The 21,785-nt window shown below is 35.9% G+C and overlaps 4 protein-coding genes across 9 annotated transcripts in view; 3 read left to right on the top strand and 1 right to left on the bottom strand.

Moving 5' to 3' along the window:
- LOC114516216 overlaps positions 1–20,569 on the bottom strand; it is a 29,165-nt gene extending 8,596 nt beyond the window's left edge. For 3 of the 4 annotated variants that reach the window (XM_028535632.1, XM_028535634.1, XM_028535635.1), the window contains exons 1-3: positions 20,454–20,569; positions 13,885–13,936; positions 4,657–4,722 (exon numbers count right to left, since the gene is read on the bottom strand). The gene's annotated coding sequence lies outside the window, so the exon portion shown is untranslated. Of the gene's footprint in view, positions 1–4,656; positions 4,723–5,759; positions 5,862–13,884; positions 13,937–20,453 lie in introns of all 4 variants that reach the window. The other variant, XM_028535633.1, reaches the window with a different exon arrangement.
- LOC114516217 (GPI ethanolamine phosphate transferase 1-like) lies at positions 208–5,475 on the top strand. Its single transcript, XM_028535636.1, has 8 exons — positions 208–594; positions 772–1,056; positions 1,182–1,544; positions 1,636–1,815; positions 1,901–4,078; positions 4,217–4,328; positions 4,767–4,890; positions 5,045–5,475. The coding sequence occupies exons 1-5, from the start codon at positions 219–221 to the stop codon at positions 3,478–3,480; spliced, it is 2,784 nt and encodes a 927-aa protein (XP_028391437.1). The 5' UTR covers positions 208–218; the 3' UTR covers positions 3,481–4,078; positions 4,217–4,328; positions 4,767–4,890; positions 5,045–5,475.
- On the top strand, positions 7,459–20,179 carry LOC114516215. 3 transcript variants are annotated; one of them, XM_028535629.1, is made up of 3 exons: positions 7,459–7,597; positions 12,364–12,425; positions 16,245–20,179. In XM_028535629.1, the coding sequence occupies exon 3, from the start codon at positions 16,416–16,418 to the stop codon at positions 19,845–19,847; it is 3,432 nt and encodes a 1,143-aa protein (XP_028391430.1). In that variant the 5' UTR covers positions 7,459–7,597; positions 12,364–12,425; positions 16,245–16,415; the 3' UTR covers positions 19,848–20,179. The 3 variants fall into 3 exon arrangements, with proteins under 3 accessions (XP_028391430.1, XP_028391429.1, XP_028391431.1); XM_028535628.1 differs by lacking the exon at positions 7,459–7,597 and adding an exon at positions 9,136–9,299; XM_028535630.1 differs by lacking the exons at positions 7,459–7,597; positions 12,364–12,425 and adding an exon at positions 9,136–9,299.
- Positions 20,570–20,690: 121 nt separating the features above from the next.
- Positions 20,691–21,630, top strand: LOC114516237 (nuclear receptor-binding factor 2-like). The gene is made up of 4 exons (XM_028535659.1): positions 20,691–20,732; positions 20,814–20,898; positions 20,976–21,016; positions 21,127–21,630. The coding sequence occupies exons 1-4, from the start codon at positions 20,712–20,714 to the stop codon at positions 21,625–21,627; spliced, it is 648 nt and encodes a 215-aa protein (XP_028391460.1). The 5' UTR covers positions 20,691–20,711; the 3' UTR covers positions 21,628–21,630.
- Positions 21,631–21,785: the final 155 nt, after the last annotated feature.

The raw sequence follows: 21,785 nt of genomic DNA, 5'->3' as shown, positions 1-21,785 counted from the left end.
GCGTGACAGGGAAAATCCAGGGAACTACGCATATATTCCGGTTATTGTATAATATTTCTGACACGGAATCACGGATATATCTCAAAATAATGTAATACATTATTATACAACACAATGCAGTACTCTAGACTACCCCAGATTAATTCAAAGTGAATATTATTGTATAGTTGCGAATAGTAATGTATAGTATTGTATAGTGCTGCATAATATTGTATTACATGACGTTTAGCATTGTTATCCAGTTTGAATCTAATATGGCGTCCCTGTCAGTTCTCTTACTTGGTATTTTAGTTCATATTATTTATCTTTATTCAGTATTCGATATATATTTCACTACACCACTAGTTCATGGCATGACACCATATCGTTCCTCGCATAAACCTCCTGCTAAACGAATTGTACTGTTCGTAGCTGATGGACTACGTGCTGATAAATTGTTTGAAAATAGTTCTTCTCGAGCACCATTCATACGTGACATAATTTTGAACACAGGTCGCTGGGGTGTGTCTCATACACGAGTACCAACTGAGTCAAGACCTGGCCATGTCGCCATTATTGCAGGCTTCTATGAAGATGTCAGTGCCGTGGCAAAAGGTTGGATATTTCATTGATACCCTGAGATATAAAATATTGTTTGACAAGTTCAGATTTTATCATCTTGTAGAAGACAAATATTCTCATGTAGTATTTGTTAATTATCTTTGCTCAGTCCAGGTTTAAAATTTCCACCGAATAAGTGCAAAATAATTATGGCGATATTCTGTTTCTCAGGTTGGAAAGAGAATCCAGTGGAGTTTGACTCTGTGTTCAATGAAAGCCATCAGACATGGTCCTGGGGTAGTCCAGATATTTTACCAATGTTTGCCAAGGGAGCAAGTGGTAGCCATGTTTCAACAGAAATGTATGATGCTGAACAAGAAGACTTTGCTGCCAAAGATCACTCACAATTGGACAAATGGGTGTTTGAGAAAGTTCAAAATTTTTTGGAAAATGCAAATGATACTATTAAGGAGAAATTAAGAACTAATAAGAATATATTCTTTTTGCATCTACTTGGTAAAGTACTTATACAGAAAGTATTACTATGCATCACACATTGTCTTACAAGATATTTTTACCGCATTAAAGCAAGTTAATTTGATCAAGATGGTATTCTAACTAATCTCTTTAAAACCAACCAGGTATTGACACAAATGGTCATGCACACAGGCCGATGTCTGAGGAATATCTACAGAACATCGAGAGTGTTGACAGAGGTATAAAGAAAATGTATGAATTATTTGAAGACTACTTCAATCATGACAACTCTACAGCATACATAATGACATCTGATCATGGTATGACTGACTGGGGTGCACATGGCGCTGGACATACACATGAGACACTTACACCACTTGTTGCTTGGGGAGCTGGACTCCAAGGACCAGAGCAAGTAAAGAAACATGGGTACAATGATGGATTATCGGAACAGTGGGGGCTATCTGGGTTGAAACGATGTGATGTTTCTCAAGCTGATATTGCTCCTTTGATGTCCTCTTTGATAGGTACGCATGCTTTCAAAACTGTTATAAAAATTGAGCAAAAACTAGGAATCGGAAAGTTCTCACTTTCTAATGAGTTTTTTTAAAATTTCAGGTGTCCCATTCCCTTTGAACTCAGTTGGAATTCTACCTTTGGACTATCTTGACAATACCCAAATGTATAAAACTGAGAACATATTCACAAATGCAAAACAAATATTGGCCCAATATCAAATTAAGGAGAGGATGAAAAAGGAAACATCATTGATATTCCAACAATTTCCTGAACTTACAGGTAAAATATTGTTGGCTAAAAAATTTTTATTAATCCATCCAATCAATAAAAATTGATCCTATCCATAAAACGTTTCTATCTTTAGGTTCCAAGCGAATTGCATTGATTCGTGATATCACAGTTTCAATGAAATCTGGTGATTACCCAAAAGCTACCAAATTAAGTCTTCAGTTGATCAATCTTTCTCTGAAAGGACTAAATTATTACCAGAGATATGATCGTGTCCTTCTTAGCTGCATGGTCACACTAGGATTTGTAGGATGGATTACCTGCATCGCCCTTCACATTTTCCCAGAAACATTTCAAAAGTCAAAGAAAAATGAAAAGTGGAATAGGTTCATCAATAAACTATTCTTTGGTTTTGCTTGCACTGCTGTGATATTGTTGCAGATTGAGAAGGCTCCTATCACACACTACTTGTACTGTGTCTTACCACTCATGTGCTGGAACTATGTTGCACAGCATTGGAATACTATAAAGATACTTTGTATAACATCATTCAACAATATCCTCTATGTTCTTTTCAGTCTTCTTGTAGTGACAATAGGCTTAGAAGTTCTCATATTGAGTTTCTTTTATCGATATACTCTGTCTGTTGGGTTAATCCTCTTAGGCGCATGGCCTCTTGCAACTCCGCTGATAAAAACACACGTGGTCACAGTTGCATTATGGATCATACACTGTTTAACACTTGCTGTGTTTCCACTACTGCCAGTGGTTGGTCGTGATTCCTTTTATCTATTGGTAACCCTAGCTGGGATTTTTTCATTTGTTGGAGCCTTTGTGGTTCTGTACTTGTACAAGAAGAATGATGGAACTTTCATAAACACAACAAAACTGGTGCATGGGGTTCAGTTCTTGATTCTGGTTTTGGCCATTGTTGTACTCAACCATACTGCATACAGTTTATCTTTAAAACGAGGCTTGCCACGAGTGAACCAGATATTCAGTTGGTTAACAGTGATATTCTGCGTTATTCTACCAACGTTGGTCACAGATAAGCTTGTTCTGCGTCTATTGAGTACGACCATGTCATTATGGTCAGTGTATTTCTTACTGAGCACTTCCTACGAGTCGCTCTTTTTTCTTGTATTATCTTCCACTATGGCGCTATGGTTGACTATAGAACACCAGTTATCCACATTTAACCAGGAATATTCACTAACGCAAATACCAGTTCACGACCCGCGGGAGAGCGACACAAGACAAGTATCATTTGATGATCTGCGTTGTGCCTTCTTCTTTGTGTATTTCATCATTACCGCATTCTTCGGAACTGGAAATATCGCGAGTATTAATACATTTGATCCAACCGCAGTATACTGTTTCTTGACTGTCTTCTCTCCATTCATAATGGGATCGCTCTTGATTCTCAAAATCTTAATTCCATTTATCCTAGTCACGTGTATGTTTGATGCTGTTCACGTGGTTTGCCGAGTTCCTGTAAACCGGTTATTCCTGTTAGTCTTGATCATGACTGACTTTATGGCGTTACAGTTTTTCTTCTTCGTTCAAGATTATGGTAGCTGGTTAGAGATTGGGACGAGCATAAGTCATTTCGTTATCATGTTATCGTTCATCATCTTTCTTTTCTTTATATTTGGTATTGCCAGATACTTCACCAGAAATACACTGTGGAGCTCGGTTAAAACACATATTCAATAAGAAATCTTTTAAATGAAGAACTGTCAAAAACGTGTTATTCTTCTTATTAGCCGCACGCTTGAATTTTGGTGATATTGCAGTATTGAACTATTAACGCCCGTAATGACTTCACTGACTGCTTGTATTCCTAAGTTATTTAATACTTGAATATATTTAGTTCATATATTAGATAAATTGGTATTTATTAGTAATTCCATCACAAAATAACGTGAAATTATAATGTAGGATTGATGTCAGATCCAAACAGAATGAATCATCAGTAGAATTTATTTTGCTTAGCAACAAAACATGTTGAAGTATGTTATAGAGATTTTTGTAATAAAACCATGATATTATGTCTTTTCCTTTGTTAAAAGATATTGCTTACATATATTGCATGTTTCCTCACAATAAAGACAAAAGACACGAATATTACAAATGTGGTTCTACCACAATATTTACTGGCATTTACAACTCAACATTGGCTCTTACACTGTGTAAAACGAAAGTTGCTTTCTAAACTTAGCTAGAACACAGAATTATCAAAAGCTGTTTTATCATGAAGAGTCTAAGTGCACTTATTGTTCTTTGTTTCTTTATCAACTTTTCTTATTCTCAGGTAAGTGAGTATCATTGACACTTGAGTGGATTTTTACGGTTATACAAAGGCATGAAATCTCTTACATTCTAATTCCACTGAACTATGTAAATTCGTGTCATCGAAGGTCTATAAATGAATATTTGATTGTCCTTGCAGATATCCAGACGATGCGAGTTGCAAGTGTATAGCGAAGGACTAGAGTGTAAATGTTGTAACATCAACAGTTATCTATGTTCACATCATTGCTGTCCTCTTACACATAAATGTAGTAAGTTGTACATCACTATCCCGTACGAATGTACTGAGCTATTACAATAAGTCTATATTTTCAGTACAGTATCCCCTAATACCCCACATAAATGTAGCGAGTTATCATCATACTCGAAAAGAAAATTTCCAGGTATTCACTAATACGCTTATACAAATATACAGGGGAACACTATCCGTATACCTACAGATCTATTCCAATACCTTCAGATATATCCGTGTCTGCAGAGATCCCCCCACCTCCCACCTCCCCCCCCCCTTAACATACTCATTAATATCGAAACAGTTCAAAAAACGCTATCAACATAAACAAGGAAATTGTCACTCACCAATGCAGTTCATTCAACAAGTTTCTATCAACGTGCCATTGAGATTAACATTTGCATTGTTGAGTACTAAATTAGAAAAAAAATTTGCTGAAATTGCATTTTTGTCACAGGACACGGACGTCGTCCTTGGTGCGAGGGTCCTGGTTACACCGACGAGAATCCTGAGGACTGGGCACGGGCTGTAGATAAAGAACGAGCAGATCATGATGAATGTGACAACGACAATGCAAAGAGGTGATTCATTACTATCACAGACAGAAACTAATAACGAACTACACTAAATGATAATCTTCAAAGTTAAAAAATCTGTGGTAGCATTAGTGTAGCCTGGAGATCCACCGAATATTAGCCTGACGATCTTCCCAAAACAACTTTTATTTTTCTTTAGCTACCAATATCTTCAAAGTCGAAGACTGACAGCATTTTACGCAGGCCGTAGTGGTTTATAAAATAACAAAAAAAAGAAAAGGACAAGTTTTGTCACGAAAGGCATTATCAATATATTTAGATACTTTTCAAAGATATCCAGCTTGTTGTTCACTATCTGGTATGGTCACTTTTGTGCTTTTTTATGAAACTCAATCTAGAGAATTCATCAGCATTCGTTGGGATATCGTTTAAAAATAGACCACACGATCCTGATAGAGACATCACAATTAGTTAGGAAAATGAGTAACACATGCAGCTAGATTTATTTTATAACACAAACTCAACAGGAAGATTAGAGTTCATTGATAATTATTGCACACTGGTGAAATAGCTTGAATGAAAGTGAAATAAAAACAGATGGCTTGGCATTCTAATAAGGTATCTTTGCAACAACACCACAGTGAGTAATCACTTGTATGAAATGTAACAAAATGCCGAAGACCTCCTTTTTAGGAGATTCTGAACATTTTTAGCGTCTTGAGGTAATCCCCTTCAAAATGGATCGTAAAAAAGTTCTGTACAATACGATACTACATCACTTTAATAAGTTCTGCAAGCTTTGAATTCATTTTGGTTAGAAATTAGAAAAGGCTGGCAGTTTGTAAAATCTATACACCGATTCATTGGAGGTGAACATGAAAATTAGTCTTTTCAACGTACGTCATTTTATTTACCTCGAGGCATGTTTAATCAATGGACTGGTCAGTTGCCACAGCTCTTTAATAACTTGAATGAATGCTGTTGTGTCATTCAGTAACATCTAGAAAACTCTTGTTCTTTTTAGGAACAGAGAAAAAGTTCGTTATTTTTTCCCTCACTGCTCGTATCCCAAACGTATGTACAGCAGCGTTATATCCCTATTTCACGAAGACGTTTTTATAATACTATTCTATATACTTACATGCAAAGCGAGACGTGCAAAGATATTTAAAGCACTGACTACATATCAATTATCAGAATGTAAGAATTTCTCAGATATTATCGCCACCTTTCTATCAATTACTCCTGTTTTCTATTTGTCATCTCACTACGGTGACGTCATGGCGAGGTTAGGTGGGGCAGACGTTGTCAGTTATATAGGGAACATTCAGAAGTTCACTATCAGATATGAGAAAGAATACACCAAGTCGGTCTGTATCAGAAACAAACATCTCTCAACAAAGAGCAAGAGTACCTAAGAGTGGCTACTAGACTCACAACGAGTAATGTCAGTCTGAACGTTACAGGCAAGTTCATTTGAGTAGCTTTATTATCTTTGTGTACAGAAACGTATTTTAGTTCTAACAATGAGATATGCAGCGAAACTGTCGACAAAACCTTCAACCATTGCTGAAGATAGTTCAAGATACTTTTGTTAAAAATACTATCGTCTTCTAATCTTAATGTCTGTAACAGTGAATGAGAATATCGATTTCGCTAGCTGGTTGTTTGCACCAGAGATGACAAAGTCGACAGTTCAGCTTATCAGTCCCAGGACAAAACGCAGCCGTGATGCGTATCAGTAATATGTGCAAAATATTGACCTAACTCATAATTCAATATCAGCAGAATATTTTGAGGCACTCTTATACAGCAACTTTAAGTATCAATCGTTAGGATTAGTGGACAGTTTTACGAATGGGTGATAATCTTTGATCAGATTACAGATAAAAGCAATAATCCAATTATGAAATCAAACCAATGCCTGCAAATAACTTTTCGAGAGTTTTACTCTAAAACGTTCACACGATACGAAATTGATGAATGAAATGTGGTCAGGTGAACTTTCCACAAAATAGCAGCAAAAATCTGTCCATAAACGAGGTAATAATTTATCAGTAAATCGACTGAAATAAACGGAGAATAAGTAGAAGAATCTGGCCCAACAAATCAGACGGTGTGAACAGCCTTCTGAAACGTGTTCATTATCGTCTCTACACATATGTCTCCCTTAATTCTATGAACTGTGCTCCATCTTAATAAACCTTATATTATTTTCATGTTTGGTTGTTATGTAAAGAGCCTACGGTGACTCCTAGCATGATCAGTGACAACGATTATTATTTGTTTTCAACCAGACATATCGACTGTATAGTACTGGCTTGAATGAGGTCCAAAACTCGACAGCAGCTGCTGTATTTCTGACCAACAAAAATATGTAACTTGTTACTAACAAATCATCTAACAACAGCTTAGATTGACAAATACACCAGATATGCGACAACAATAATTGCATGAGGTCGTCCCTCTCAGTACGCGGCAGCGATCAGATTAGTTCATCTTTGTGCAAGCTCCCATTGTAATGACGTCATAATTGAACATGGAAAGTGAACTTTCTTATTGTATTTAAATGCTGTTACAAAATGACAAGACAAAGACATGGATTAACTTTGACAAATACATCAAACGTGAAGGGTAGCTTTTAATATTGAAAGCATATCAAGAAAGAAATCTAGCTTTAAAAAGATACCAGTAATATCTGGGACTATCTTACGCTAAGGAACAGCGTTGTAATAGACTGAGCATAGATCAGGTAAGTTACTTACAACGAATACTGCACATTGCTTTAAAAAGAGGCACATTATTTTGAAATAATAGGTCGTTGCTCGTAAACTGGCCTTGCCTTCAAACAAAGGCTTTGTGCGCGATAAATTTGTTTCACGCCAAGGACATTTTATTTACATCAAAGAAGAGTTTTTCAACATTTTGTATCATACAATTATTATACTTTTGTATGATGCTGCTCTGTCCGAATTAGCCATTTATTTATTAATGATTGAACTTGGTATACGCAGAAACAAGCAACAATATCTAATTGCTATCCATGCACACGCAGTATAGTATCTATGTATAGGAGCGAGTTAGGACATAAAAAAATTCTCATTTTGTAACAGGACTCGCCAGCAGCACGTTTCATTGAAATATTTGAACATTCGCGCATCCTATGTAGACTAAAGGCATAAAATGTATACACGCCACACAATATATGCTGTAAATATTACAATGATTTATTTGATATCAGAATTATTTCCCTTAAAATACGAAAAATCACCCGGCCGCAACTGGAGAAACACAACATGCAAGACCGGCAGTTACCACTGTCGCAATCGGTACACACTTCATAAATCTGCTGTGATTAATCCTTGCCGGCGATCTCGCGGCTCTGGGTTTTGACTGCAAGAGTCACATTATATAAAAGCATCTGAAGGGGGTGTAAAAGACGGAATATGATATTGTGTCCTGATTTACCGGTATAGTAATTAAAGAATGTAACAATTTTAATACTATATTGTTACATTGGCGGACGTGATCAGATGTTCCGGAGCCATTTGATATTGAAGTGACGTGCATATTTGATGCACTATATAGACACGGTTTAACTCACCGACAAAACTGAAAAATTGAAATAACATGTTTTCATGATACTATACCCTGGTATATACAGTATATCTCTAAAGCAAATTGTGTAAGGGATATAACCATACTGGTTTCATATAACTTGCAGAAGGTAAACAATTTCAAGGATAAAACTGAGGGAAATTTGATCTTCTTCCAACAACGCTTGGGTAGGGCTTTGTCATGCACTGAACTATCAAAGGTTGTCTTCAACGTTGGAAATAAAATAGTTCTAAAGATACCTTAATATCGCTGTTCAAATAGAAACTAGTGTCCAGTAGCATGTTCTCTCTCTTGCGTAATGATCTGATTTTTTTACAATATTGATAAACGTCAAATGTTGTTTTAGGTTACAATAATAAAGCTATACTGATAGTTACAGAAGACAAGCGCCCACCCACCAGATATTGCATGAATGTGTGCACGGTGGACATGCAAGTCGCGTGCTGTCAAATTATGAATGTGATAAAAAAATGCAAACTTGACTGCAGTTCTTGAGGGTTAATTTGTCGCGCCATCTCATATTAACTTCTTCTTATCGCCACTCAACAGCAGATGAAATTATGCATGGAATTTAAGACAAAGTGTCAATAGCAGCTTATTAATAATTTAGGGCAGATAAGTTTATTGCGATTGTTTCCAGCGGACATGAGGTTCTTACTTGACGCGGTGGGATACAAGGTAGGGGGTATGACGCAACCGCTGGTAAGGACAAACAAACTAAACTCCTTCTGCTTGCCGCTGTAGCTTATACTGTATACTTCACAAGATATTTTAATGACGCTGGTGTTAACATTTAGTGCGTATCTTAAAGATAAGGACAGCTATCAAGAGTAAATGTGAGTATTCAAAAATCCTATTTACACATTCGATATTTTTTATGACTAGCAATGATTTTAAATCAAATAAACTGAAGGCTTTGCTAACATAGATTATTACAGCAACATATGTGACGGATGCAGACACAGAAATTTTGTTCATCACTAATATTTTGCATTAAAAACCATTAATATGAACTTGAATAAACAGTGTTCATAAAATACATTACAAAGAACGTACAGTACAAACACAATATAAGATGGAAAATGACGTTCCGTTCCGTTCCGTTCCATATATAAAATCTACACCCGCGCTTTCATTTGTACTCTTGTAAAAACACAAATAGACTAAAACTTCATCTAAGATAGAGCAACCTTGAAGCAAGTTGCTAATGTGAACATTGGGATGTATATCCCGAGGTATATTCCGAGTTTCAAACGAACACTGCTCATTGCTGGCTGACTGTTTCACAGTACAGCAAAGCTCAATCACAATATGAAATCTGGTGTAATGTACGTGCGGCGTGTCGTATTTGGAATAGCGTGAACTATATTCTCCTTTGTTGATTCAATTGGTAGCAAAATGTCGTATCAAAAGTAGAAGAATATTTTAGGGATTTTGGTTGTGGATCGCACACCATATAATGTTGGGATATGAAATTACACATTCCTTGTAAAAGATTACTTTATTGATGCGCAAGTTTTATTGGTAGTAAACGGCGTAAATAATTCTGCTAAGTGTATTTAAACAACGCGATGACAAAATCGTTAGGCAAGCTCTAGCTAGCTCCTGATGACAAGTATCAGGCCACCTTGAGAAGATGGCGTACTAAATAAATATCCTTGGCAAGCTTTTATCAGAGGAACGCGCTGAGTAAACATCTTAGATTAGTCGCATGCGATTAGCTAGAGCAGGAAACACGCAGACCCCAAAAGATATATTCCCGAAAACTGTTTTCCAGTTCATCCAAGATTAATGCGCTGTATACGAAGTATGAACAGCCGTGCGGCGAGTATTAATTATGGTGAAAACGCGCGGACAAACACGAGAGCAGAGTTAGCAGCAGCATTATATTGAAACCACAACGAAGTGGCGGTTCTTGTGAAAATCTATACAATAGATTATCTAAAAAAATCATGCGGAGAAATATGACCTTAGAATATTTGATGAATTTTAATACAAAATAGAAGAATGTGGCGTAAAAACAGGATCTCATATCTTCAACTAATCTGATGTATTAAGAATCGCGTTCATAGCATGCTTGAATGACACAAACGGAAGCCATACTCCCATAGGCTAGACAGAGGAACGTTCCTTATCGTTTACACACTGAGATCATATTTTCATGAAAATAAAGATAAACAAACAGACTTCCACGATTCAAACCCTTTACGACGAACACTGCATCATGTTTTATCAATTTAATTTCAACGAAAAAGCGGTATCATCTTACGACGTTATACGCTTATAATTGGCATATTTTTTGTGTATATTGTGAAAGTGTTAACTATATATTTAAAGTATTAGATATCAAATGCAATATTTATCTGTTTGTAAATTATTCTCTGAACTAACTTGATGCATGAGGACGCTATGTTTATACGCAACAGCGCAAAATTTCGATATAATTGCTACATGGTAGTCAATAATTAAATAATTAGTTCTTTTTTATGATTAAAATGGTAAAGTGAGTGTAAAGTGATGCCAACCGCCAACGTTACTAAACCTTGCTGAGGTCACGTCCTTCCTTTGAAACCCTAGCTGCATACACATAGCCTTTACAAAAAGAACACATGAAGGTGGTTTGCAAACCAATTTCCCGTACATACAGTACATTAAGGAGATTAATGTACACCAAAACTCCGGTTATAGAGTTTAAATAGAAAGTGAAATATTCCAATCTACAGCAAGCTACGATTTCTGCATTGCATCGGCTCATCTCTTAACAACTAATAGAAAGCATGCAATTTTGCACCAGGAGGAGAATATTAATAAGATTACTTCGCCAAAGCAGAATACTACAAGGAAATATGTGTTGAAAAATGAGAGGCTCTCTTTCTTATCACTGGCCATCGATGGAACAAATTTCCTTTGCTAATTAGCGGCTTTGCTCCAGAGATATTATTTACCTCCATACACAAACAAAGTCGACAAAAAAATATTATAGTAATTAATGTAAACTAGCCTGAAGCTTAGCCTGCATATATACAATCATTGAAGAACCTCCAGATTCTAAAAGATGTGACATTACGTATAAGACAGGGAACGTAAATGATACATAGGAGTAATAGCATACAATGAATCCTTCAGCACCTACGTACCATAAATGTTTGGGATGAAGCCTACTTATTATAAATAATTATTGCTACCTTGGTATTATTTGATGTTCATGTTAGGTTGAAACAAGTCCTAAACATGTTTCAGTCTCGTTGTCCGTCTTAAAATAATAGCTTAAGCGACAATTGTTGATTCCCTGATCTTACAAGAAATACATTCCAGGGATACTTTTGAATGTTTTCATAACAATCACAATGAAAATAGATTGTTTTGCTGCACTTAAATGTTATTTATAGATATGTGCAAATCAGTTTATTTATATTATCGAGTATTTCACCAATAAATCGTCAGGCTAACTAAAGTTATTTTCATGGAATAGTTTTGTGTTTATCGTACGCTTGAGTTGAGGAGTTGGAGTAAAGTTTAGAGAAATCCTAATAATAGTAAGCAATGGTGGGAAAGTTGTGTGACAATATTTAACCACATAAAGACTGAACCTCTTTCTTTTAATTTGCAAGTTCTTTTCTAGAGATGGTAAGGAGAGACGGGCAGGTTAAGCGTAGAATATTCTAAGTATATAATTATATCATTTGGGCACGTATGAAAACCTTGAATTTAAGATGTTGTCAAGCTACAAGTACAGGCTAATTATAGCTCGTTCATCTGAAGACACACGCTTATTGGATGCATCGTAATAACTCACGCCAATTACCCAAAGGAATGCTAAAACATCCACACCGCAAAAATGAAAATAACAGTTAACTCAGGCGCATGCCTTCCTCTAAGATTTATGATATTTTTCTCTAGATATTTCTTCTGAAGAACATTTCGTCAAAGTGTGTGATTGTTCCAATACTTGTTCTAACAAGGTAATTAACTATATAAAATATCAATAATTACTATTCAACCTTATAGTGAGAAATATTTTAACCATATATTATATGTTAGGTATGCAGAAGCTTCTTGGCAAAATTTGCGGAGTAATTTTTGTATAATATGCATCACCTTATCCTAACAACGTTTTGCCATGCAGTATAAACTATAAAGGTCAAGAATGCTCTTGTTTATTTCATTAATATAATCGTTATGTATTTCCCGTTGTAATATCTTGGGTTCTCTCAACCAACAAACACGCCTTTTGGTTGGTTTTGGGCTCGAAAATCTATCTTATAAAATATAATCTGGTGATAATTTGCAACGAAAACCATCCATATAGAGCTAGGGAATGATATTATAATTTACTTCGTCGTAATCGTTATCTTTAGATCATTCGTATAAAACCACTTCACCAGCTGTGTATATTGTTCTATACATTGTTAAGTAAGCAATGAGTCGTCGTTCTGAGAGAATCACTTGATACATTTACCTGAATGTTTTCTTAGAAAGCGGTGGATGTATCAGCTCACGCACGCAATTGACATGCAGATTTTGATCGAAAATTTCTTATAGTCATAAAGACAACTGCAATAGTTTTTCACTGTTCACAGTTTATTATATTGACAGCTAATAATGTTGTTCATTGCCAGAGCATATATATATAATAATTATACATATAGCCTACCCTATGAATTGAAACTGATCAATCATGTGAAATATATAAGACCTTTCAATGAACAACTGATCTCAGGATTAACCTCAATTTTGTTTGACATGTTTATAAATTAACTTTCGCTGACACATTTTTAACCAATTTCACTTGAGAAAATGATTTAATTACAATATATATTTACGCAAACACCCGAAGGCTCTAATGAAAATAGACATATATGTTATATAGAAGAAATTACAAATTATAATGTGTATTATCTGCGATTATATCACTAATATATTCTATTCATAGCCACTAAAATTTAAGTAAATGGGAAAAAATGAGCTGAACTTCATTAACCTCTCGAGGCCGATGTATATATAAGAAAGAGTTTCTTTACTTGAACAGGTTAAATTGGGAGGAAATTGAAGAATCATAGGATAAAAAACCGGAAATTTAAAAAACCTATTGATATTATAACGTTGTTTTTTGCTTTTCAATTTGTAATTATTTTAACGCATTATCAAACACGGCGGATGGAACAACAAGAACGCGCGAAGTTCGTTTTCGTATCGACATTCGTATAATGGATTATAGTCACTACAATTACGATTGCAATGAAGCAGTTATTCCTCGGTTTAACACAGTGCTGTTTTAGCGAATGTGGGCGTTTTAAAAGTCGGACAACCACAAACAACTAAAAATGCAGGTTTTTTGCGAGTGTTGATGTATAAACATCTGGTAGACAATCTGATAACGGACCACGCATTTATTCTCGGTAAGAATATAAAGGTACTTACCACTCCGTTTGTTTTTCTTGTGCATTTGATGAAGTTGTAATTTGAGTTGGTTCTAAATAATAAGAAAGAAAACATGTATTTTTACTAACCTATTATAGAATTGATATATGCCTAAAGGCATATATTTGATATTCTTTTGGACTTTCCGAAGACAGAACATACTTATATGAAGGTCCATATTCAGCATTTAATTGTTACAGCATGCACAATTGGAACCAGCTAAAGATGATTTTAAATAAGTCTAGGAGATTTGTGATGAAATTGCTGCTCGCAGTTTCTCTATTCTAGTCTATCCTTCGCTTATCATTTTATCATTCCCTAATTATTTAAGCGAATAATAATAGATAATAGAGGGACTGCAAACAGTCTATGATGAAATTCGCTAGTTTTATATCTGTAATTCGCGCAAAAACTAAAAAACCACAGTGAAAATTGTAGTTGAAACACCGCAACTTCAACCGCCAAAACGTATTGAAGCAACCAAGCCAATCTATACTATGAAATGATTTTATCAAATTACACGATTTCTTTGCAGATAAACTCAAATTTTATAGGTAAAAAATTCCTGTCCTTTGAAATCACAAGGACAACTTAGACTAAGTTAAATATTTCTTGCTCATTGCTGATTAACGATATAGGATCTACCGGAAAACTTCTATCAAAATGAAACAAGCCCTTTTGTTAGCAAAGGAAGTGTAAATATTTATTCGCTTAGTTTGGTTAGTTGATGATGATAAGAACGATATTAAGAAATGATGAAAGCGATAGATTACAATAATGGTAACGTGACTTATACTGACTTCAACGACACCCAAGTTCTACAGTCATGATCGAAAACGTAGCTATGACGTAATATAGTTGGCAGCTTGTTCAAATAGCTCTATACCGTTTTTAAGAACGATTGATAACTTCTTAAGAATTTTGACCCATGCAGTGAAGATGTTGATAGTGGCAGTAAGATTGGAATGATGTTAAATTCTTTAACATTCTTAAGTTAAGCTTAAGTACACAGAATTGGATTGGCCGGAGCAATACACATATTTTTTGCACAGTCACTTTTTTTGCAAAACAGGATGCATAATTCGTGTTGTTTAGCATGCATGTCTCATACATGACTCACATCATGATGTAAGTAAGGTCAGTCATTTCTTTCATTAACAGGAAAGATGTAATTATAATAGTCAGAGAGCTTCGCTTACAATGAAACATTTTTACTATTTATAACTCTGGCAAAGTTTCTTTTGCTCCTGGTGAATTCCATAAAGCACGTTTCGATTTTTATCTTACAACAGTTTTCTTTCCAAAGTCTTAACGGTAATATTCTATCGACGAAATATTAGTTAAAAGGGAAATAGTTTACATTCGCTAGCTGTGGACATCATCTGACGTAGTGAGGTGACGTGGACTATGTTAAAACAGCGAGATAAAACATTTATATTATTCATTTAATAAATGACGAGAAAAGCGAACAATAATATCACAATCCATGTTTTGTTTGAGTATGTTACTTGATTCCTCCATTGAAAAGATTATCTGCATTACTTAGGAAAACCTTTACCTCATAATATATGTATGTATGTGTGTATGTATGTATTGTATGCATGTATTGTATGTTGCATGGGGAAATGCACTAAAATACACCTCGTTTTTAGATCTGTAAAAGGGCAACGTAGGGAAACATTCTAAAGAGAATATTGGGTTTCATTGACTGTGTAATCTACTTTAAAATATCAAAGTAGATTTGAAGTATACTTGAACAATCAAAGCTGGGCAGACTTGCAACTCAATATAACAAAATATTCCTCAATGTTCTTGAAAGTGATATCTGACAAGCCCTTTCTTACTCAGCCCACGAGTTTATAAACTCACGCCTTTAGGAAACGATATAAGTGACGTAATTATAAAATTTAAAAGCTTTTAAAAGGCGAATAAAATGAACATGAAGAACATAAATGATACTTGAATACGGTCACTAACACAACAAAAGAAGAGGAATATACATCATAATCTGAATGAAAATAAAAAGTTATCTTGACAAAACTAGTCAGTTCTCAACGTTCAGTTAACAAAAAAGTAAGTTGGTAAGACTGTACGTCAATATGTATATAAAAGTAAGCATAAACGAGTTTTAAACGTGGATAAGGTATTTGTAAATTGCCCCGACATATTCTGAGGTGATCAAATACCTTTCTAAAGATAGGTTTGTATGAAATAGGACTAAATTAACATTTTTTGTACAGAGAAATGATAAAACAATTCATGTTTTGCTGTCATCGAAAGAGAAACAATGCCCCCCACGTGTGTGGATCTTTCTTAACGAGGGTAATTGAGCAATTATTGAAGTTGTGTTTTTATTTTAGGGAAATGTCGTAAAGTCGGCATTGATTGAGAGATTACGGTGAACTTCAAAGAGAAAGTAATTGTTTTAAATAAATGACCTTGGAAAGATGTGATTGGCTTAGAGAAAACAGCCGGTGACCATTACACCCGGTATAAACCTGGTATATCACTTGGAGACGGACTGACTTGTCATGAAAACACCGGATATGTACCCCTTATACTTCGTTGTGATTTTTTTAACCTTTGCGTGGAGTCTACCAGAGAGATGGGAAGCTGAGAACTGCCCGCAGGAATGTACATGCCTTTTGGAAGGCATCCTCAGAACAGTATACTGTGACATAGAAAACACACAACAGCTTAGAGCTGTTCCAAGCAATTTTCCAGCTGACGCACAGCGCATTACATTGAAAGGAAATCGAATTGCAATCATATCTGCTGAAGCGTTTGAAAATCTACGAGATCTCCGATATCTCAATATAGCGTCAAATGAACTGCAAAGTTTACCACAAAATATCTTTGTAGGTTTAACAAGCTTGGAATCTTTAAACCTTTCTAGAAACAAATTACGACGATTACCTTCAGGCCTTTTGAATGGACTAAATTCTTTACGAGAATTATATCTTGATGGAAATGTCTTAGAAAATCTACCGAAAGATTTTTTCAAAGGTTTGACATCCCTGCGAAGATTATATTTGGATAGCAATAAATTATACACTTTGTCACACAGGTTGTTTGGTCTTCGTGATGAACAGTTCAACACTTCTTCCTCACCTAGCAATAACTACACATCATTAGTTGAACTTTTGCTAGATCACAACGGCATCGCTCAAGTGAAGCACGATTCATTTAGCAAAATGTCTGATTTAGAACGATTAAAATTGAATAACAATAATATTACAACGCTACCAGAGGGGATATTTCGGGATTTGAAGTCATTGCGTCTCTTATCAATTTATAAAAATCCATTTCAATGCACGTGTTCTCTGAAGTGGTTAAAGCATTGGATTATTCGCAATACCAAAAATGTGTTTATATTTAATCGACAGTTGATACAATGTGACGGTCCAGCAAGATTGCATGGAAGAGGTTTACTAAAAGTTCGAGACAGCGAGTTTGGCTGTGAAAACGAGTGGACGGAGTGGAGTGACTGGAATAATTGTTCAGGAGCTTGCAATCATGGAAGACAAAGCAGAATTAGAGAATGTAAAACAGGATTGTGCGAGGGCAGGCGCTTTGAGAGTAGGCGATGCAGCCTGAACAGGTGTGGGCCAGAGTGGAGCCCATGGAGTGTGTGGACACCATGCAGTGCTTCGTGTTTCACGTTTGGGTTTCAAACACGCAGTCGTAGCACACATTGCGGTATTCAAACGCCGTGCCAACGACAGATAGAATCCGAAGTACGAACGTGTGCAAGGAGACCTTGTCTTTTATATACTGAATGGACATCTTGGTCCAAGTGTGACGCTTTGTGTGGCCATGGAACAAGAGTACGTACAAGAGAATGTACAGCTCCACATTCTGGGCTGGTCTGTCCTGGAGCTAACATTGAAACTCAAGATTGTAAGATTACAGAATGCGCTGAATGGACAGAATGGGGTACATGGTCAGTATGTAGCAGGAACTGCTCAGGAGGGGAACAAACTCGTACAAGAGATTGTGTTAAGGTACATGGTTCCCAACAAGAATGTCCTGGGAATAATACAGAGTTGAGAGATTGCAATACGAAGCCATGTCCAGTGAATGGAGGCTGGTCACCATGGCAACCCTGGGGTAGCTGTAGCAAAACATGTGGGTTTGGGTACAACACAAGACAAAGAAAATGTTCCAACCCTACACCTCAACATGGTGGGGCCGAATGTCTAGGGCTCAAGAGTGAGGTGGATATTTGCATCAGTAAAATTTGTAAAGATACAAACGAGTTTACACAATGGTCAGAATGGAGTCAATGTTCTTCACAATGTGGAGGAGGATTTCAATCTCGTCGTAGGTCATGTAAAAGGCAAGATCCCAAGACTGGTGTAGACATGTGTTTGGGAAATAATAAAGAGTACAGGTACTGTGAAGGGGAGGAGTGTGAGGGTGGTTGGGGAGAGTGGACACCATGGACTCGATGCATGGGAAAATGTTACCAGGGAAATATGTTTCGTTGGAGATTTTGTGGAGATGAAATTGGTCGATCTGGTTATAAATGCAACAATAAAACATTTGATATCCAAAATAGAACTTGCAGACCATTATCTTGTAATGCTCAACCAATATGGTCTGGGTGGAGTGGTTGGTCTTCCTGTTCTCTTAGTTGTTCTGGAGGTGTGAAAAGACGTTGGCGGTATTGTCTTACAAAAATTCTTGGAAAACCATGTCCTGGTAATCTTGAAAGTAAAGCAGTTTGTAATACAGAACCATGTCCCATAAATGGTGGTTGGAGCTCTTGGAGCAACTGGAGTGAGTGTGACCAGCCATGTGATGGAGGGATGAGGCAAAGAAACCGCTCATGTACTGAACCAAAACCTCAATACAATGGACAATCATGTGTGGGAGATACCACTAATATAGAAATATGTAATAAACATAGATGCATTGATGATATCCAAAATGATAAAGGTAAACCACCTGAAGAAGTTAAGAGACCCAAGGGTCCTATTATATTGGGGGAATTTGCAAACTGTTCCAACCCAGAAATGCCAAAGAATGGTAAATACACAATCAAGAAACAAAGAGATGCACACAAATTTCTTCTGTACAAATGTAATGATTACTATCGAAATCGCGCACACAGTACGATACGATTCTGTGGAGATGATGGTACCTGGTCTGGAGAGCCTGCTGATTGTGTGCCTGATTGTGGAGAGGTCAAAGAAAATAAAACAAAAAGACGGATGGTTGAGAAAGAGAAAATCATCAGAAGCCTGTCTGACTCATGGCCATGGCAGGTGGCTATATTTAAACCAATGGAAGTAACAGTGAAGTGTGGGGGCTCATTGATTGGTGATCAATGGGTTTTGACAGCAGCCCATTGTGTTCTTGATCCAGATACCAAAGAACATTTTCAACGTATGAAGGTAAAATTGGGCACGTACAATTCAGAACATGACGAAAATTCAAGAGGAGTACAAGAAATTTATGTGAATAAAACAGTGCATAACCATCATTATAATTGGATTAATCATTCATCTGATATTGCCATATTAAAGCTAGAAAAAAAGGTTTCCATAACCAAGTATGTGCATCCAGTTTGTTTGCCAAAAACACGGAGGAGAAAACGTCTAACGCGCCCTCGTCAAACCGGCGTATTTGTTGGGTGGGGAGGAAACCAAGACTCCAATCTGCGACAAATAACACTACCTGTTGTCGGACTAAAGGAATGTAAAAAAGCATATCAAGAAAATAGATATGCTGTAACAAATAAAATGCTTTGTGCTGGCTTTCAGAAAAGAGGACGTGGATTTCAAGAAAAAGATAGTGGAGGAGGCTTTGTTTTTCTTGAAGAAGGAAAACGAAAGAATCGTTGGGTACTTGGTGGAATTGCTAGCTGGCGACATCCAAAAAGTATAAAATATAGTGTTTTCACTGATGTGACTAAACACATAAATTGGATAGTGAACACAATCTCAGATTTATCATAACTTAAACTATATGTTCATAATTAAAAAGATTCTATATTAATATATAATATAAAAATACTGATGGCAAAATTGGTTTTACAATTAACTATAGCAGACATAATCAGTCCTTACTGTAACATTATGTGGTTTACCCAGGACTTTGGACAAAATTAAGCTGTATATAATTTTGTACAAAACTCATTTCTACGGTGTTTTCAGAATATAAAAGCAATATACTACAAAGCATCTTAGATGAAGAGATAAGTAAAATATTTATTAAAGCCTTTAAAATATTTAAGTTTGAAGGCGTTTTTTAATGTGGAGTTTGTTTGGGGGAAATATATGTGGGTTATATGTCTCACTCATTGGCAACCTTGGCATGGCAAGGTGGTGTTCATTTCGTCATGGTTTGAAACCACACCTTTAACTCAGCCCAACTTGAACAAATTTACATGGTGCATTCCATGCAAGTTAAACCAAAGATATTTAACATGGAATTAAAAGATGGTAACATATTTTAAAAGTTAACCATCCTTTCGTTGTACTTTTACTGTACAGTAAATCAGTAAAATTATGCTGCTAATGGCCTAATGCACAATAAACACACTACAACCATTTGTATCCTACCTGTCTGGCTGTTCTTTATGCCAAGATGATAGATATGAACAATTATTTGAATGAAATAAAAAATTTATAGTAAGATTTCATCGTATATTATTTCATTTCAACTTGCAAAAATGTCATTTTTGTATTTCTCCACCATGTTGACCATGTGCAATATTTCTCAATTATAACCAATCAGAAGAGAGTACCACTGATCTCATTAAATGTCCGGACTGACATCCAGTCTAGTATAGTATTTATTATAGCATTTACAATATAAGCATGGATTCACCTTTAAATCGGGTAGGTTTTATAGCTATTTTAACTCAGATAGACGGTTTAATGTTTATTTCATTACAAACACTTTTTTTTACCTCAAACCAGGCCCATCAACAAGAAAGGAAAGCAGAAAAACTTATTTCTAACAAGAAATACATGGAGGCTATAGCTTGTTATGAAATTGCTTCAGGTTTGTATTTTTCTGCCCATTGATAATGGTCATAGTATCTTGGCTGAAAGGTAATCAATTATTTTGATTTTTTACAGCTTACATCATGGAAGCAATGGAGGCAACCACGGCTTCACAGGTAAGAATGTTTTTATCTCAATGTTGCAATATTGTTACTATTAAGATGACATGTAATTAGGCACTGGATGCTACCATGGCTACCATTTATTTCTACCATTTCTCTTTAAGGCTTTAATTTCAATGCAGTTGCAGTATGAAGACCACTTACGAAAGAAAAAGTTGCTTCAGGTTAAGATAGAAAGAATAGCACGTGCAAAAATGAAGTCAGAGAATTGTGAAGAATCAAAGGCGACAATTGAGAAAAATGACAAACAGCATGACTCTGATGTTCTACACCAAGAAAGCATTGATTCAAGTTATGATCTACCTCATCAGTCAAACCAAGGATTACAAATACAAACAGACAGCACTGAATCAGAGAAAACTGTTCGCCAATCTAGTATTGAGGATTTACAGATGCAAGTGTTAACTCTAACGCAAGCATTGGAAGACTCGAACCGTGAAAATAATCATTTGAGAAATATAGTTATACGTTTTAAAGACATTTTACATGAGAAATTTGGTCTTACACAAGACGAAATTGAAGGATTGTTGATAGAGGATGAAACAGAACCAATTGCAACATCACAGTGTAGCAATATTGACATTCAAAAAGATTCACCTGACTAATATTATACAACAAATGTTTCATGTTTTGCTGTGTTGTTGAAGTCCCCCATTCTCTTACCCTCCTTCACACTCCCCAACCTCGTACAAGGTTGATTCCCCCCCCCTTACTGGGCCCATCTCTTATCTTCTAATCATACGTGTTTTCAAATCGCGAGGAC

This window comes from Dendronephthya gigantea, unplaced genomic scaffold (genome assembly GCF_004324835.1).
Source record: "Dendronephthya gigantea isolate DGI-Jeju-01 unplaced genomic scaffold, DenGig_1.0 000005F, whole genome shotgun sequence".
Classification (NCBI taxonomy): domain Eukaryota; kingdom Metazoa; phylum Cnidaria; class Anthozoa; order Malacalcyonacea; family Nephtheidae; genus Dendronephthya; species Dendronephthya gigantea.
The sequence above is the reverse complement of the archived record's forward strand: the minus strand, read 5'-3'. Positions and strand labels throughout refer to the sequence as shown.